Source organism: Lonchura striata, chromosome 29 (assembly GCF_050655825.1).
Source record: "Lonchura striata isolate lonStrDom1 chromosome 29, ASM5065582v1, whole genome shotgun sequence".
NCBI classification, from domain to species: Eukaryota; Metazoa; Chordata; class Aves; order Passeriformes; family Estrildidae; genus Lonchura; species Lonchura striata.
Genome location: NC_140731.1, coordinates 3,949,667 through 3,965,979, shown reverse-complemented (window position 1 = coordinate 3,965,979; position 16,313 = coordinate 3,949,667). Strand labels below are relative to the sequence as shown.

Below are 16,313 nucleotides of genomic sequence, written 5' to 3'. Positions count from 1 at the left end.
AGTGGGCGGGGCCAGCGGGGAGCGGGGGCGGGAACGGCGGCGGCGCGGGATGGGCGGGGGGACCGGGACAGGGACGGGGGGACCGGGATGGGCGGGGGGACCGGGACAGGGACGGGGGGGACCGGGACAGGGACGGGGGGACCGGGATGGGCGGGGGGACCGGGACAGGGACGGGGGGACCGGGATGGGCGGGGGGACCGGGACAGGGACGGGGGGGACCGGGACAGGGACTGGGGGGACCGGGACAGGGACACCGGGGACCGGGACAGGGACTGGGGGGGACCGGGACAGGGACGGGGGGGACCGGGACAGGGACGGGGGCGACCGGGACAGGGACACCGGGGACCGGGACAGGGACTGGGGGGGACCGGGACAGGGACGGGGGGGACCGGGGGACCGGGACAGGGACGGAGGGGACTGGGATGGGCGGGGGGACCGGGACAGGGACGGGGGGGACCAGGACAGGGACGGGGGGACCGGGACAGGACACAGGGGACCGGGACAGGGAGAGGGACGGAGGGGACCGGGATGGGCGGGGGGACCGGGACAGGGACGGGGGGGACAGGGACAGGGACTGAGGGGACCGGGACAGGGACGGAGGGGACCGGAACAGGACACAGGGGACCGGGACAGGGAGGGAGGGGACCGGGATGGGCGGGGGGACCGGGACAGGGACACAGGGGACCGGGACAGGGACACAGGGGACCGGGGGACAGGCTGCAAGGACAGGGACGGAGCTATAGGAACAGGTTATAGGAACAGGGATAGAGCCCTGGGGAAGGGAGAGGCCAAGATGACAGGGACAGAGCCCTGGGGACAGAGCCCTGGGGACAGAGCCCTGGGGACAGGGGGAGGCCAAGATAACAGGGACCGAGCCCTGTGGACAGGGAGAGGCTGGAGGGAGAGAGGGAACGAGCCCTGGGGACAGGGACCAGGCAGTGTGGCCACGGGGACTGAGTGGCTGTGGGGCTTTAGGGACAGGCACGGAGCCACCGAGGGACACAGGGACAGGCCCAGCCCAGCTGCCACCACGTGCCCGAGGTCCGGCTGCCCCAGGCCAGGGTGACCCCGCATCGATCCGTCCCCAGCCGCCCCAAACAGCGACCCGGCGCCGGCTGCCACACGTGGCCTTTATTCAGACGATGACCACGGCGCCGCTGTGGGCAGTGGGCACCGGCGCGGGCTCCCCGGCCGAGGTGAAGTACCCGACGAGCGCCCGCACGCCGGCCTTGAGCCCCGGCTGCAGCCCCAGCTGCACCCCCAAGGCCACGGGACCCCCCAGACCCCCGGTGAGCGCGGCCAGCCCGGCGTAGCCCAGCTCCTCGGCGGCCTGCAGCGCCCGCGTGGACGCCACGGCCTCGCAGCCCTGGAAGGCGAAGTAGACGCTGGTGCCCAGGTTGTAGAAGACGCTGACTCCCGGCACCCAGTCCAGCACCCGGTGGGCTTCGCGCTCCCCCGCCGGGCTGCAGGCGTCCTCGTCCTCCCGCCGCCGCCGCGCGGCACCGCGGCACGGCCGGACCCCCGCCAGCTCCCGGCCGGCCTGGCCCAAGCGTGGCGTGGGCTCCGTGCCGGGCGCGGGGCTGCGGGCTTGGGTGGGATCCACGCAGGCGGAGCCCCCCGGCCGTGCCAGGCTGAGCAGCAGCAGCGCCAGCGGCCGCGGCGCCCGGGCGCCCGGTACCCGCGCCAGCCCCCGCAGCAGCGCCGCGGCCGCGGGGGTCCCCAGCTCCCGAGCCAGCTCCAGCGCCTCGGCCTCGGCCTGGGGGGCACAGCCGGCCCCGCGCAGCGCCAGCGCCAGGGCGGCACGGGCCAGGCCGCGGGGCAGCGGCGGCAGCCGCGAGAAGCCGGGCAGGGCGTCGGGGAGAAGGGTCTGGCACGGCACCCCCGGTGCCCGCGGCGCGACGGGCTCCGCCGGCGCCGGCAGCGCCCGCTGACCGGCAGCCGGCCCAGGGGTGATGATGGACACGGCCGTGGCACGGCTGAGGATGAGGAGCGGGAGGAAGAGCAGAACGCGGGCCATGGTGGCGGCTCTGGGTCTGTGGAGGTGGGAGAAGGACAAAGCCCCGTCAGAGCCCCGCGGGCGCAGCCCCCCGTGGCTCCCCCGTGCCCCGGCTCACCCGCTCGCCGCTGTCCCTGCCCCGTCCGGCCGCTGCGGCCGCGCCGGCCCCGTGACCGCTTTATAGCCGCTGTTATCCGGGAGTTGCGACACGTCCGGCGCGGGGACAGGGACCCGGCGCTCCCTGAGCCCAGCGCGGCTCGAGCCCCCAGCCCCCCTGCAGACCCGCACACACCCAAGGAGGACAAAAGTCACTTTTATTTATTTAGGCCCTGTCCAGATTTAAAAAGTTTTAGGAAGGAGAAAAACCCCAACAGCTGAGGAAAAAGAGGAAACTTGGGGTAAAACAGGGAGATGGTGACACCAGGGGAAGTGGGGGAAGGTGGAGAAACTGGTTGCTTGTGCAGCCTTTAAAAACAGCATCAAAACCTGCAGAAGAAAATCTGCAGAAACCCCAGAAAACCTGTAGAAACCCTAGAAAAACTGCAGAAATCCAACAAAATCTGCAAAAAGCCCAGAAAACAGCACAAGGCCTGGGCACCGGCAGGGTATGGGAAGCCACTCAATCCTCTTCCTCCTCCTCTTCCAAGCAGCGGATGCGCTTCCGCCTCCCCCGGGGCTGTGGATCCTCTTCCTCCTCCTCATCCTCCTCGGAGCGGGGAGCTGGTGGGGCCAGCTCGGTGCCTGTGGATGGATGGAGAGGGGAGAGGGCTGAGCCCCCCAGGGGTGTGGTAAAGGGGACAAGGACAGCAGAACCCCGACCCAGCAGACACCTAGAGGACCCTCAGCCCTCAGAAGCAAGCAGAGGGGCTGAACCCACCTGAGCTCCCACCACCATCCTCATCCTCGTCCTCGCTGGCGAGCTCCCGGCGCCTCTTGGTGCGCGGCTGCACTGGGCTGGGGACGGGGACGGGCTCCTCGCTGCAGAGGGTGGCACCGCTCAGCCCCACATGCGGGGGGCCAAATCCCCTCCCCAGGCAGGGAGAAGACCCCCCCAAACCAGGACCCCACAAACGGAGAAGGGAAGTCGGCTCTCACCTCTCCGAGTCTGATCCCAGCCCCGCCGGTAGCGGCTCTGCTGAGGGGCACAAGGAGGGGGGCTCAGAGCCAGCCCCACACCTGGGGGTCCCACACCCCCCCCAGCCCCACCCCTCACCTGGAGCCGGGTCCTGGGGGCAGCTGGGCGGCTCTGACGGGTCCGGGGGGGACCCCGAGGGGCCCCGGTGGGCGATGGAGGCGGCTGCACGCCGGAGCTGCTGCGGGGTGAGGGCGGCCGGGATGCGCCAGAAGGATTCCTGGGCAGAGAGGGGGGACATGGCAGGGCTGTGCTGGGAGCCAGGGGATGGGGACAGGGATGGGGACAGGGATGGGGACAGGGATGGGTGGAGACAGGGATGGATGGGGATGGGGACAGGGATGGGGACAGGAATGGATGGGGATGGGGACAGGGATGGATGGGGATGGGGATGGGGACAGGGAAGGAGACAGGAATGAATGGGGATGGGGACAGGGATGAATGGGGACAGGGATGAATGGGGACGGGGATGGGGACAGGGATGGATGGGGACAGGGATGAATGGGGACAGGGATGGGGACAGGGATGAATGGGGACAGGGATGAATGGGGACAGGGATGGGGACAGGGATGAATGGGGACAGGGATGAATGGGGACGGGGATGGGGACAGGGATGGATGGGGACATGGATAGATGGGGACGAGGATGGGGACAGGGATGGACGGGGACAGGGATGGATGGGGACAGGGATGGATGGGGACAGGGACGGATAGGGACAGGGACGGGTGGGCACCTCACCTGCTCGCTGGCGGGGGGCCGCAGCCCCAGCTGCCGCAGCAGGGCCCGGAAGCGCCGGTCCTCCATGGCATCCTCGTTCTCCTCCGTCAGCGGCACCAGCGGCACCGGGTGGGACACGCCTGGGCCGGGAGCGCCGTCAGCGGGACCCCGACCCCGTAGAACCCCCCGGCCGCCCCCCGCCCCGCTCACCGTCCTCCTGGCGGTCCCCCGCCGCCCGCCGCAGGCTGTTCTGCAGCCACCGCAGGGGCCCGGCCAGCCCTGGGGACAGCAGGAGGTGACACAGGGTCCGGCCCCACGGCCCAGCCCAGCTCGGGGCTCCCTCGCCCACCTTCCCGATGCAGGCGCTGTGCCAGGTCCTGCCCAGCCCCTTCCTGGGGCACCTCCACGTGGCCTTCCTCTGCTTCATCCTCATCCTCCTCCTCCTCCTCCTCGCTGTCCTCATCCTCTCCTGAGCTGTCTTGGGCTGGCACGGCTGGCATGCCTGCGTCAGCCTGTGGGAGCCAGCAGTGTTTGGGTGCCCCCAGGGTGGGACAGCACCCCCAGGGTGGGACAGCACCCCCAGGGCACAGCCCAGCAGCCTCCAGCCCCCCGTACCTGCCCGACACTGGGGCCCTGGCTCTTCCTCCGGCGTCTCTTGTACAGCTCCTTGCGTTCAGCCACCAGCCCCAGCCCCAGCAGCTTCTCCACCACGCGAGCCCGCGAGCGCCGCGCCGTCAGGTGCTTCATGATGTTCCCCAGGACGTCTGTGGGGAGGAGGGTTAGGGTGGGGGGGCTACAGGGGGATTTTTGGGGTCTGCCCCCCGTGTCCTGCTCACCATCCGAGCCCTGGAACTCCTCAAAGAGCCGCGTCAGCTCCTCCTCCTGCTCCTGCGTCCACAGCACAATGGAGGTGCCCTTCCTGCGGGGTGGGAAACAGCTGTGGGTCCCTGGCCGGGGGGAAGGCGAGTCCCTGCCCTGTCCCCGGGGGTCCCTGACCCACCTCTCCCGCGGGAAGTCCTTGGCACTGCTGGCCAGCCCCATCCGCACCAGCTGCTTCACCACCTGCCTCCGCGTGCGCCCGGGCGTGGGGAGATGGGCCAGGATGGCAGCGATGGTGTCCCCACCTGTGGGACAGGGAGGATGCAGGGACAGAGCCCCTGCCACCCCCCGGGGGTCCTGCTGAGACCCCAGAGACCCCCAGTACCTTCCACTTCCTTGTACTTCCAGTAGAGCTCCCGCAGCTCCTGCTCCTCCTGAGGGGTCCAGGGGGGCACTCGGCTCCGGGTGGGCCTGGGGAGGGGAGGGGAGGGGAGGGGAGGGAGGTGAGGGGAGGGAAGGAGGGAGTGCAGCCCCCTCCCTGGCCCCACTCACCCCTCTCCCTCCTGCAGGGAGCTGTAGCCCTTGGTCATCTCGCAGATGATGGCCGGGCTCTTCCAGAAGAGCAGCTCCACAAAGGCTTTTTTGTTGGTGGCTGCCAGAGCAAAGAACTTGCCCAGGATGAACTTGGCCAAGGTCACCAACTCCTGGGGACAGCAGGAGGGAGAGAGGGGTTGGGGGACACCAGGGACAGAGCGTGGGGGTGGGGGAAATTTGGAATGCAGGGCTGGGGAACAGCAGGGATGGACACAGGGGCTGAGGGATGGGAGCACAGAGAGTGGGGCTGGGGGACAGCAGGGACTGAGCAGGGCTGGAGGACAGCAGGGATGGAGAGTGGGGCTGGGGGCTGCACAGAGCAGGGCTGGGAGATGCTGGGGAATCAGGGGGCTGGGAGATTCTGGGGACTGAGTGGGGCTGGGGGCTGCAGGGACAGAGCAAGGGTGGGAGATGCTGCGGATTTAGTGGGGCTGGAAGATTCTCAGGACTGAGTGGGGCTGGGGGCTGCAGGGACAGAGCAGGGCTGGGAGATGTTGGGGAATCAGTGGGGCTGGGAGATTCTGGGGACTGAGCAGGGGTGGGAGATGCTGGGGAATCAGTGGGGCTGGGAGATGCTGGGGACTGAGTGGGGCTGGGGGCTGCTGGGGATTGAATGGGGCTGGGGGCTGCAGGGACAGAGCAGGGCTGGGAGATGCTGGGGAATCAGTGGGGCTGGGAGATGCTGGGGCCTGTGCGGGGCTGGGAAATTCTGGGGATTGAGCAGGGCTGGGGGCTGCTGGGGATTGAATGGGGCTGGGGGCTGCAGGGACAGAGCAGGGCTGGGAGATGCTGGGGAATCAGTGGGGCTGGGAGATGCTGGGGCCTGTGCGGGGCTGGGAAATTCTGGGGATTGAGCGGGGCTGGGGGCTGCAGGGTATTGAATGGGGCTGGGGGCTGCAGGGACAGGCCCCTCCCGGGGGGGATCAGGGCCCTGTCTGACCTGGTGCGCGGCGGCCGCGGGGTCGCTGAGCAGGCGGTGGAAGAGGGCGAAGAGGGAGAGCTGGAAGAGCAGGGGCTCCATGCGCAGGTCGCGGGCCAGGCGGTGCAGCAGGCGCGCGGCGCAGTGGTTGGTGCGGGCGCTGTTCCGCGCGTAGCCCCGCAGCAGCAGCACCAGCGCCCGCACCACGGGGGCACAGGCGAACCTGCGCGGCAGCCCCGTCAGCGCAGCCGCCCCGCAGCGGGACCCCCCGACCCTCCCCAAACCCTTCTCACCGCTTCAGGTAGTCGAGGAAGTTGAATTCCTTCTCCGACACCTGCAGCGGCTGCTCCTCCTCTTCCTCGTCCTCCTCCTCCTCTTCCTCCGGCTCCTCGGGCTCGGCGGGCGCGTGCCCTGCGGTGGGACGTGCTGAGGCTCTGCAGCGCCCTGGCCCGAAGTTTTCCCACTTCCCAGGGTCGCGGGTGGGGACTCACTGGGCAGGGGAGCGACGAGGATCTCCCGAAGCAGCTGGGTCTCCTCGGGCGGCCCCGCGTCCGCGGAGCCGAACACATCCCCTTCGGGCCAGACCTCCCTGGGGACAGCGGGGACAGGCTGGCACCGTGTCCCCGCGCCCCGGGCGTGAGACGGGCACGGCGGTGCTGGTACCTGGCCGAGCGCAGCAGCTGCAGGGCCTGGGCCACGCGGGAACCCCGCAGGCACTCCTGGATCCGCAGCAGAGCCTCCGCGCGCTGCTCCTCCACCGGCGTCTCCGAGGCGGCGTCGAAGGGCACCGCGTCCTCGGGGAGGGCCACCTCGCCCTGGGGCAGGACAGGGTTACCCCGTGCCCCACCAGCACCCCCAGATCCCTCCGTGGGGCCAGAGCCTTCCCTGGTACCTCCAGGCAGGCCTGGACCTGCGGGGCCAATCCTTCCCACAGCTGCTCCAGCTCCGCGGCGCTGGGCGGGGCGGCGGCCTCAGCCACACGAGGCTTCTTCTTCTTCTTCCTCCGCACACGTTTGTTCTGCGGGGCAAGGACGGGGTCAGGAGGGGCTGCCCGACCCCCAGGGACCCCCACCAAGGCAGGGCAGCCACACCCCACCTGCACCACGAGGTTGGCACGGCCGCGGCAGAAGCGCTCCAGCATGCGGAGGAAGAGGTGGGCCGTCTCCACCAGGTCCCGCAGGAAGCTGCGCGGCTGCTTGGTCTCGTCGAACTTGCGGAAGAGCGTGAGGAAGAGCTCCCGGTATTCCATCACGTAGAAGATGTTGCCTGGGGAGGAGGGCAGCAGTGGGAAAGGGGAGGGTCAGGGACAGCCCAGGGTCGGGCAGAGGGACAGAGACTCACTCTTGATGACCTGGCTGCTGTCCCGCACCGCCTGCTCCGGGGAGCGATCCATCTCCTGCACCGTCCGCAGCAGCTCCTGGTACGCCTTCAGCGCCAAGTGCATCCTGTGGGGGGGTCACAGCTGCCCAGGGGGGGCACAGGTACTCCAGGAGTCCCAAATGCCCAAGGGGGTCTCAGACAACACAGAGTCCCAGGTGTCCAGGGGTTCCCAGGGTAGGCACCAGCGAGGTCATAGGCGACCAGAGGGGTTCCAAGTGTCCAGGGGGTCCCAGGCACCAGGAGATCCCAATTAGCTGGAGGTCCCAGACATCAAGAGGTGTCCCAGGTACCCTGGGGTGTCCCAGGTATCCAAGGGGTCCCAGGCACTGGGGATATCCCAGGTACTGTGGGGGTCCCAGACCGCCAGAAGGTCCCAGACACCACGCGGAGCCTCAGGTACTCAAGGAGAACCCCAGGTACTGGGATTCGCCACCAAAGGGTGTCCCAGGTGCCCTGGGGGGTCCCAGCTGCTCACCTGCGGGCCCAGGTTGTTGCCTCCTTCTTGTCCATCAGTGCCATCTCGTAATAGGTGGTGAGGTTCTGCTCGATGAAGTGGAAGGCTCGGACCCCCACGGTCTCGGACACCAGCTCGGGCCGGAAGCCGTGGAGCCGGTTGAAGGCCATGAAGAATGCAGTGGCCCACAGGTAATAGGTCTCGTCGTGCTCCTGAGCCTTCTCCCGCACCAGCTGGTCCTGGGGGTGATCAGGGGGGTCTCAGCAGGGGCCCCACAGCCTGGAGAGGGGATCCCGGCCCTCCCACAGCCTGGAGAGGGGATCCCGGTGCTCCCACAGCCTGGAGAGGGGATCCCGGCCCTCCCACAGCCTGGAGAGGGGATCCCGGCGCTCCCACAGCCTGGAGAGGGGATCCCGGCGCTCCCACAGCCTGGAGAGGGGATCCCGGCGCTCCCACAGCCTGGAGAGGGGATCCCGGCGCTCCCACAGCCTGGAGAGGGGATCCCGGCGCTCCCACAGCCTGGAGAGGGGATCCCAGCACTCCCAGGGGGTCCCAGCCCTCCCAGCCGCTCACCTTGACCAGCAGCATCAGGCGGTTGTAGCAGCCCTCCAGGAAGTCCTGGCAGAAGTGGCGCAGGAAGAGCCGGACGTTGCGGGCGGAGCGGCGCGAGGGCTCGGCCTCGGGGGCGGCCCGGCGGTGCCGGGGCAGCCGCCGCGGCTCCTTGCCCAGGTCGTGGCTGTAGCTCTTCAGCTGCAGAGGATGGAGCGCCAGATTTATCCCCGTGGCATTGTCCTGGTGCCACATCCCATCCCAGTGCCACCCACCGTGTGCCCATTCCAGTGCTCCATGCTGCGTCCCTGTTCCTGCACCCCCACAACATCCCTGGTTCTCCACATCCCATCTTCCAACCCTGTGTCCTACCTGTGTCCCCATGCCCCCCACCCACATCCCTGGCTCTCCACATCCCATCTTCCAACCCTGTGTCCTACCTGTGTCCCCGTACCTCCCACCCACATCCCCATCTCAATGACCTCTGCCACATCCCCGTGCCAGTGTCCTCCCCATGTACCTGGCCCCACGCCCCCCAGTGTGTCCCTGTCCCAACAGCCCCCTCTACATCCCTGTGTCCCTCCCACATCATGTCCCTGTGCCCCCTGCCCAGCCCCATGCCCCCAGCCCTATGCCAGCCCCTGTTCCCCCCACCATGCCCTTGTCCCTGTGCCCACTGCCACCTCCCCAGTTGTGTGACACATCCCCATACCTGTGCCCCCCACCCCCATCCACATCCCAGTGCCACCTGCCACATCCTTGACCCCACACCGTTATCTTTAGCCTCGTGTCCCACCCACATTCCTGCTCCCCTACTCCTTACCGTGTCCCCAGCCCTGTGCCCCCACCGTGTCCCCAACCCCACGCCCCTCACCACATTCCTGCCCCTCCTGCCACATCCTCCTCCCTCCACCCCGTGCCACGCCCCCAGCACCACGTTGCACACACATCCCTGTCCCCCTGCCACGTCCCCAGCCGGAGCCCTTGCCCCACGCTCACGTTGTGCAGCCCTTTGTGGAACACCACATCCCGGTCCCCGATGGACTTGACGCCCTGCAGGACGTAGGAGCCACCGAAGCGGGAATGCCTGCCAGGGAACAGAGGCTGAGCGATGCTGTCCCCACCTCGGGGGGTCCCACCCCTGCCACGGGGGTGCCCCCTCCTCACCTGGATGGGCGCTGCAGCGCCCGGGTTCTCTTCTCTGCCAGCTCTCTCTGCCTCAAGGTCTCCAGCTCCTGCGTGTCCTCCCTGTGCTCGGCTCCTGCTGTCCCCTGTCCCAGCGCCGCCAGCTCCTCCGGGCTCTGCCAGCAGCTCTGTCAGCGCTCTGGGCGGGGGGATCCCCACCCTGCCACCCCTGCCCCAGCTCACCTGGTCACGGAACATGAGGGAGATGATCTCCAGGACGTGCAGGGCCCACTGCTGCTCCACCTGGGCGCTGGCCAGGAATTTGAGCAGGTCGTCCATCCCGCTGATGTGCAGCGCCCACAGCACCCGGTCGTGCACGCTGGCATCACCGTCCACACCCTGCTGGAGGTGGTGGCGGGGTGTCAGGGTCCCCGTGTGTTGGAACTCAGAATGTCTCTCAGACATTTTTAGAGGTTCCAGGCCTTGGTCAGAAGCATTTTAGACCCTGGCAGGCAGCTGGAAACAGCTGAGATTTTGAGTTTGAGCCACAAAATGAGTTACCAACTTTGGAGGTGGAACAAGCAGTCACAAAACAGAGGGGAAATTTTTTTAGTATTGTACAGGGGGGGTTTAACACCTGTACAGGGGGATTTTTACTTTGTATATGGGGGTCAGAAGTTCTAAGATAGAAGAAAGTGGGCCAATCCTGTTCTTCCTCCTTCCTTTTCCTTGCCTCCATGTTCTTGGTGATGTTGGCACTCACAGATTGGTTTAGAGTAGAAAAGCACTTGGTAATACAGGTAGTAGGTATTGGGGGAAAACCATAAACGTAATACGTAATATATCATATAAAAGCTAGCAGCAGCCCTGGGCTGGGAAAGAGAAGAAAAAGACAGCAGACAGAGAGGATGTCAGGGTGTGTGTGGGCCTCTGTCCAGGCCGCTGACCAAACAGCCACAGCCCGAGAAGAAAATCTTTTAGATAATTCACAATAAACTGCCTTGAGACCAAACACCAAGAGCCTGCGCAGTTTTTCTTTGGAATCACGGGTTGGAGGAGGAATTTCACCACCACATGGGACCCCAGAGCAAGGCTGGGGTTCCCACGCCCGCGGAGCCGCCGAGGCCCCAGGGAGGGGCCCTGTCCCGGTACCTGCTCCTCCGTGGGGTCCGGGGGCACGTGCAGCACGTTGCGCACCAGCAGCAGGATCCTCTCGATCAGCAGCGTGTCCTCCTCCTGCCGCTGCTCCCAGTCCTGGGGGGACAGAGCTGTCGGAGCCCCCCACAGCCCCCCGGGGGTCCCTGGCAGGGACAGACCCCACAGCCCTGTGGGACAACAGACCCCACAGCCCCTGAGGGACCCCAGCAGGACAGACCCCACAGCCCCTGAGAGACCCCCCCATTAGGGACAGACCCCACAACCCTGAGGGAGGGACAGACCCCACAGCCCCTGAGGGACCCCATTAGGGACAGACCCCACAGCCCTGAGGGACAACAGACCCCACAGCCCCTGAGAGACCCCAGCAGGGACAGACCCCACAGCCCCTGAGGGAGGGACAGACCCCACAGCCCCTGAGAGACCCCAGCAGGACAGACCCCACAGCCCTGAGGGACAACAGACCCCACAGCCCCTGAGGGACCCCAGCAGGGACAGACCCCACAGCCCCTGAGAGACCCCAGCAGGACAGACCCCACAGCCCTGAGGGACCCCCCCATTAGGGACAGACCCCACAGCCCTGAGGGAGGGACAGACCCCACAGCCCCTGAGGGAGGGACAGACCCCACAGCCCCTGAGAGACCCCAGCAGGACAGACCCCACAGCCCTGAGGGACCCCAGCAGGGCCAGACCCCACAGCCCACCAGAGACTCCTGGCAAAGACAGACCCTGCAGCCTCATGGGCACCCCTAACAGGGGGTCAGACAGACCCCAGAGCCCCCAGGCACCCATGGCAGGGATGGATCCCGGCACCCCCTGGTAATTCCAAGACCTGGCAGCCCCCACGGGAACCCCCAGCAGGAACAGACCCTGCAGCCCCCCCGAGGACGGGGCACTCACCAGCTGCAGGAGGTTGTAGAGCTTCTCACTGAGCACCACAAACACCTTCTCACTGGCAAAAGCCTGCAGAGACCCCACGTGAGCACGGGAACGTGGGCAAAGCCCCTCGCCCACAGCACGTCCCTGGGCAGACTCACCTCCTTGTAGGCCTGCAGGTAGGACAGCACCTGGAGGAAGTGGTGGCGGGAGGTGGCATCTGCTGGCACCTTCCCAAAGCAGAGCAGGGCCGGCTGCGTCAGGTTCACCATCAACCTGCGAGGGAGCAGAGGCGTGTGAGGGACCCCTGCCCAGCAAGGAGCCCCCGCAGGGCCACCCCCAACCACAACCCTACCCCCCGATACCTGATGACAGCGTCGAAGAGCACCTTTTCCTGGGGGTACTGCACCAGGATGGGCAGGAGGTCGTTCTGCAGGATTTGGGCTGCCCCCAGCTGCTGTCGCACGTCCCGGCTCTCATCCTCGTGGCGCAGGTACCGGATCAGGTCCTTGACGCTCTCTGGGGACACGGGGCCGTCAGTCCTCGCCGTCCCTGTCCCGTCGCCCCCTCCCCAGTGCCCACCTACCCAGGCAGTCGGGCTCCCGGTGGTACACGTCGCCCTCCAGGTAGCCCAGGGCGCTGCAGGTGGCCAGGAGCTCGCAGTTCATCATGTACCAGTCCATGCAGCGCGGGGCTGCACACGGGACCGGCACCGGCACCGGGGGCCACCTGCGGGCCACTGTCAGCGCTGGGGACCCCCGCGCCGGGGCTCCCCCGGTACCGGCCCACCTGCTGGTCCCGGTCCCCCTGGGACATCCTCCGCTCCCGGTCTCCCTGACACCGACAAACCTCCCAGGCCTGGTCCCGCTCGGTACCGGACCCCACCGATGCCGCAGCAACCCCCGGGCTCCGTTACCGCCTCGATCCCCGCGCACCTCCCAGTCTCGGTCCACCCCAAGCCCCGGTTCCTCCGGTTCCATAACATCCCCGCCCAAAATTTGGGCTCCCCCCGAATCCCACTCGGCCCCGCTGCCTTCTCGATCCCGGAGCATTCCTGACCCCCCCCACGCCCGATCCCGGATCTCAGCCCCCAGTTTCCCCCGGAGCCCCCTAATCCCGGAGCACGCCCCGGGCCCGCCGATCCCGGAGCACCCGGAGGTTCCCCCGATCCCGTATCCACTCCCCCGTTCCTATCCCGTCCGATCCCGGAACATCCCCCTGCTTTCCGTGACCCCCGAGGACCCCCAGTCCCCGGTCCCGGGCCACTCCCCGCCCGCGGACCCCCCGATCCCGGTCTCCCCCGGTGCCGGACCCCGTCCCCGCCGCCCTCCCGGCCGGTTCCCGTCCCGCTCACCGCCGCCCCGTCCCCGCCGCGCTCCCGGTCCCGCTCACCGCCGCCCCGTCCTCGCCGCGCTCCCGGTCCCGGCGCGGGGGCGGCGTTACACAACCGCCCCAGTTCCCGCGGCCGAGGCCCCGCCCCGCCGCACCCTGCAAGCGGCAACTCCCCTCAGCAGCCCGGTGCTCCCTCCGGTGCCGCCCTCACTCCGTCCACCGCGGCACAAACCGGCGGCTCGGAGCCCCGGGGTGCCCCCAGCCCCCTGCCCTCGCCCCCCGGCCCGCGGCGCTGCGGGGTGGGAGACGGGAGGGGTTCGTTGCGGAGCGGGGCCGCGGTGCTGGCGTTGCCGTTTTAAGAACGGCGCGGGCTGGGCGGAGCCCGCCCCGGGCGCGGGAACGGGCGGCACCTCCCGCCGCCCGCCGAGCGGGCTCCGGTGTTCCCCTCCCACCCCAGCTCGGTGCCTCCCGGTTCCCGGCGCCGGGCACGGCCGCGAGCGGTTACCAAAATAAAAGAGCAGGTTTAATTCACCGAACACAGAAGTCCCGTCGCGGCGGGGCGGGGCGGCCCCGGCCCGGTACGGGCGGCCCCGGGCGGCCGGTTCCCGGCAGCGGGGCCCCGCCGCCGCCCGCCCGCCGCGCCGCGCCGCACACACACGCACCACACGCACCGCGGCGGCCCCGTCACAGCAAAGCAGCGGCGGGCGCGGGGCCGCGCCCCGGGACGGGCCCCGTTACAGCCCCTGCGTCTTCAGCTCCAGCGGCTCCGCCGGCGGCTCGGGCGGCGGCTCGGTGGCGGCGGCGGCGGCGGTGACGGCGGTGGGGGCGGGCGGCTCTCCCTTGAGGGCGGCCAGGCGCTCGGCCAGGCTGCGCGGCCGCGGGCACAGCGCGAACTCGTACAGCACCGCGCCCAGCGCCGCGCCCAGCAGCGGGCCCGCCCAGTACACCTGCGGGGGGGCGGCGTGGGCACCGGCACCGGGGGACCCCCGGCCCCCGCCCTCCGGGGCACGGCACCCACCCCGCTGACGCTCGGGCGTCGGGGCCACCGGTTTCCCGGTGAGCGGGGGACGGCCGCGTGTGCCCTTCCCCGGGATATCGGGGCGCAGGACGCGTCTCCCGCTCCCCGGGATATCGGGGTGCACCCAGCACCTTGGGGTGCTGCTGTCACCGCGGTGACACCGGCAGCCGCCCGCCTTTGCTGGGGACACAGCGGCTGGGGCAGGACAGGGACAAGCGGGGAGGGACTGGGGGGGCCCGGGGCGGGTTTGGGGGTCCCCGTCCCCCCCCACTTACCCAGTGGTTGGCGAAGTTGCGGGTGATGACGGCGGGGGCGAAGGAGCGAGCGGGGTTCATGCTGGCGCCCGTGTAGTGGATCTGGAGGGGGATGGGGCAATGGGGGGCTGCACAGCTGCCCCCCAGCCCCTTCCCAGCCCCCGGGGTCCCAGCACGAGGGTCCCCGCGGCCGCCCTTACCCCAAAGAGGTGGCCGAGGGCGAGGGAGAAGCCGACGGGCACGGCGGCCACGGCCGGGCGCCCGTCGTGACGGTCATCGTAGCTGGCGAAGACGCAGAGGACGAACTGGGCGGTCAGGAGCAGCTCCACCACCGTGCCCTGGCCCGGGCCCACCCCGGGGTGCAGCTGCGTGGGGAGAGGGCTCAGCTCCCCGAAAAGTTGCTCCCCCATTCCCCCCAGCACCCCAAATCGTCCCTCGTTATCCTTCCACACCCCAAAACCCCACTGTACCACAAACCCCAAACTCCTCTGGGACGCCCAGCTCCCATTACTGTCCCACATCAATCCAAACGCCAAAACATCTTCTGGAAACCCCCCCCCCATTCACCATCAGACCCCTCAAACACCTCTGAACCCCAGAACCCCCATTACAGCCCCATAGTATCCCTAAACACCTCCTGGACCCCCCCCCCCCCCAATTTTCATAAACCTCTCTGAACCCCTCACCCCCCATTACACCCCCATGGTACCCCAGATCCCAAAACACCCCCTGGATTCCCCCAATCCTTCCAAATCCCCATTACAGTCCCAAAGTACCTCAGACCCCCAAACACTTCCCGGAGACCCCAATCCCCCCAAACCCCCATTACAGCCCACACCCCACTGCCACACCCCACGGTCCCCCAGCCCTGCAGACACACGCAGCCCCCCGGTTCTCCCCCCGGTGCCCCTGCTCACCGCGCTGAGGCCGAGGGTGCCGCGGACGGGGCCCGGGGTCACCCCATAGAGCACCCCGGCGCCGGCCAGCATGCCCAGCACCTGGGCCAGCAGGTAGCCCAGGGCACGGGGCAGGGAGAGCTGCGAGGCCATCAGGAAGGCCAGCGTGATGGCCGGGTTGACGTGGCCCCCGCTGACATGGCCCAGCGCCTGCACCAGGGTGGTCTGGGCCAGCCCGAAGGCCAGGGCGGCCCCCACGACGCTGGGGGGGCCCGGGGCCCAGCGCAGGGAGGCCCCCAGCCCCAGCAGGGCATAGAGGAGGCTGCCCAGGAACTCGGCCAGGACGGCCCTCCAGAAGGCGGACGAGCGCAGCTCCCGCATGGCCTGGCCCCGCTGCCCTCCACGGCCCCGCTCCCCTCCCCGGGGGCCGCCCGTGCCCACCTTTATAAGCCCCCCCCGGGCCGGCCCCGGGGGTGGGATCGCACCTCCGCCACCCCCCCGTTAACCGCTTCGCTGCCCGGGGCACGGGACAGGTGACAGGCGGCGAGGATCTCCCCCCCGAGCCCCCCGCACCCCCCGATAGCGGGGAGCCCCCCAGAGCTGCGCCGCCCCCATCCCTGGGGTTGCCGGGGGAGGAGGAGGGGGGGCTGTGACCCATGGGTGCCACCAGCGGGGTTTAGGGGACCCCCTTGCTCGGGGCCAGCACTGACACACCTCCCACCCCAACCCCCCCCCCCTGAAATGTTTTGGGGACATTTTGGGGCAACCCCCGCTGGGAGCCGCCCCCACCCCGCGGGAGGGGCTCTGGGTGGGCCCCCCAAGGCCAGCCCCGCTGGGGGCTGCGGGGTGTCCCCCCCGCCCCCGGTGCTGTTGTCTGCGGGAGGGTTTATTCAGCCCGGCTTAGCGGGCGCTGAGTCCCCGGCCGGGGGGATTAGGGCTCGGCCCGGCCATTGGCGCCCGCCGGAATCTGCCGGGGCTGCAGAGGCCGCACAAAGCGCTTTGCTGCGCTCAGCTCCCCGGCACGGGACGGGCTGACGGGGGTCCCGGCCCCCGCCCGGCCCGGGGGGCCGCGGGGAGGGCGCACCCGCCCGCGGCCC

The 16,313-nt window shown here is 69.2% G+C and overlaps 3 protein-coding genes across 14 annotated transcripts; all 3 read right to left on the bottom strand.

The window, feature by feature from the left end:
• Window positions 1-1,110: 1,110 nt before the first annotated feature.
• On the bottom strand, window positions 1,111-2,238 carry APOF (apolipoprotein F). The gene is made up of 2 exons (XM_021542516.3): window positions 2,115-2,238; window positions 1,111-2,033 (listed from the first exon to the last, which is right to left on the bottom strand). The coding sequence occupies exon 2, from the start codon at window positions 2,015-2,017 to the stop codon at window positions 1,136-1,138; it is 882 nt and encodes a 293-aa protein (XP_021398191.1). The 5' UTR covers window positions 2,018-2,033; window positions 2,115-2,238; the 3' UTR covers window positions 1,111-1,135.
• Window positions 2,239-2,296: 58 nt separating this feature from the next.
• Window positions 2,297-13,180, bottom strand: TIMELESS (timeless circadian regulator). 12 transcript variants are annotated; one of them, XM_085562903.1, is made up of 30 exons: window positions 13,109-13,180; window positions 12,303-12,445; window positions 12,082-12,235; window positions 11,878-11,992; window positions 11,741-11,803; window positions 10,838-10,939; window positions 9,929-10,087; window positions 9,728-9,861; window positions 9,560-9,647; window positions 8,585-8,761; window positions 8,033-8,250; window positions 7,519-7,622; window positions 7,274-7,443; window positions 7,070-7,195; window positions 6,841-6,992; window positions 6,669-6,766; window positions 6,471-6,588; window positions 6,199-6,400; window positions 5,217-5,368; window positions 5,050-5,135; window positions 4,846-4,969; window positions 4,682-4,764; window positions 4,461-4,609; window positions 4,195-4,357; window positions 4,056-4,124; window positions 3,867-3,985; window positions 3,210-3,348; window positions 3,092-3,131; window positions 2,874-2,974; window positions 2,297-2,737 (listed from the first exon to the last, which is right to left on the bottom strand). In XM_085562903.1, the coding sequence occupies exons 2-30, from the start codon at window positions 12,397-12,399 to the stop codon at window positions 2,616-2,618; spliced, it is 3,624 nt and encodes a 1,207-aa protein (XP_085419029.1). In that variant the 5' UTR covers window positions 12,400-12,445; window positions 13,109-13,180; the 3' UTR covers window positions 2,297-2,615. The 12 variants fall into 12 exon arrangements, with proteins under 12 accessions (XP_085419029.1, XP_085419032.1, XP_085419035.1 ...); XM_085562906.1 differs by having other exon boundaries at window positions 3,092-3,128; window positions 13,109-13,179; XM_085562909.1 differs by having other exon boundaries at window positions 3,092-3,128; window positions 9,929-10,084; window positions 13,109-13,179.
• Window positions 13,181-13,318: 138 nt separating this feature from the next.
• On the bottom strand, window positions 13,319-15,597 carry LOC110477076 (lens fiber major intrinsic protein). The gene is made up of 4 exons (XM_021542490.4): window positions 15,238-15,597; window positions 14,521-14,685; window positions 14,342-14,422; window positions 13,319-13,995 (listed from the first exon to the last, which is right to left on the bottom strand). Exons 1-4 carry the CDS (start codon window positions 15,595-15,597, stop codon window positions 13,783-13,785), a joined length of 819 nt encoding a protein of 272 aa, XP_021398165.1. The 3' UTR covers window positions 13,319-13,782.
• Window positions 15,598-16,313: the final 716 nt, after the last annotated feature.

What these genes read in the sequence shown, in the direction of transcription:
- APOF (XM_021542516.3), bottom strand. Translation starts at nt 2,017, where the DNA reads ATGGCCCGCGTTCTGCTCTTCCTCCCGCTCCTCATCCTCAGCCGTGCC.
- LOC110477076 (XM_021542490.4), bottom strand. Translation starts at nt 15,597, where the DNA reads ATGCGGGAGCTGCGCTCGTCCGCCTTCTGGAGGGCCGTCCTGGCCGAG. An exon ending in GCACCCTCGGCCTCAGCGCG is followed by an intron (nt 14,686 to 15,237) that starts GTGAGCAGGGGC and finishes CTCCCCACGCAG; the next exon opens with CTGCACCCCGGGGTGGGCCC. An exon ending in GCAACTTCGCCAACCACTGG is followed by an intron (nt 13,996 to 14,341) that starts GTAAGTGGGGGG and finishes GCCCCCCCGCAG; the next exon opens with GTGTACTGGGCGGGCCCGCT.
- TIMELESS (XM_021542491.4), bottom strand. Translation starts at nt 12,768, where the DNA reads ATGCTCCGGGATCGAGAAGGCAGCGGGGCCGAGTGGGATTCGGGGGGA. An exon ending in GCGCTGCAGCGCCCATCCAG is followed by an intron (nt 9,648 to 9,727) that starts GTGAGGAGGGGG and finishes GTTCCCTGGCAG; the next exon opens with GCATTCCCGCTTCGGTGGCT. An exon ending in TCCACAAAGGGCTGCACAAC is followed by an intron (nt 8,762 to 9,559) that starts GTGAGCGTGGGG and finishes CATCCTCTGCAG; the next exon opens with CTGAAGAGCTACAGCCACGA.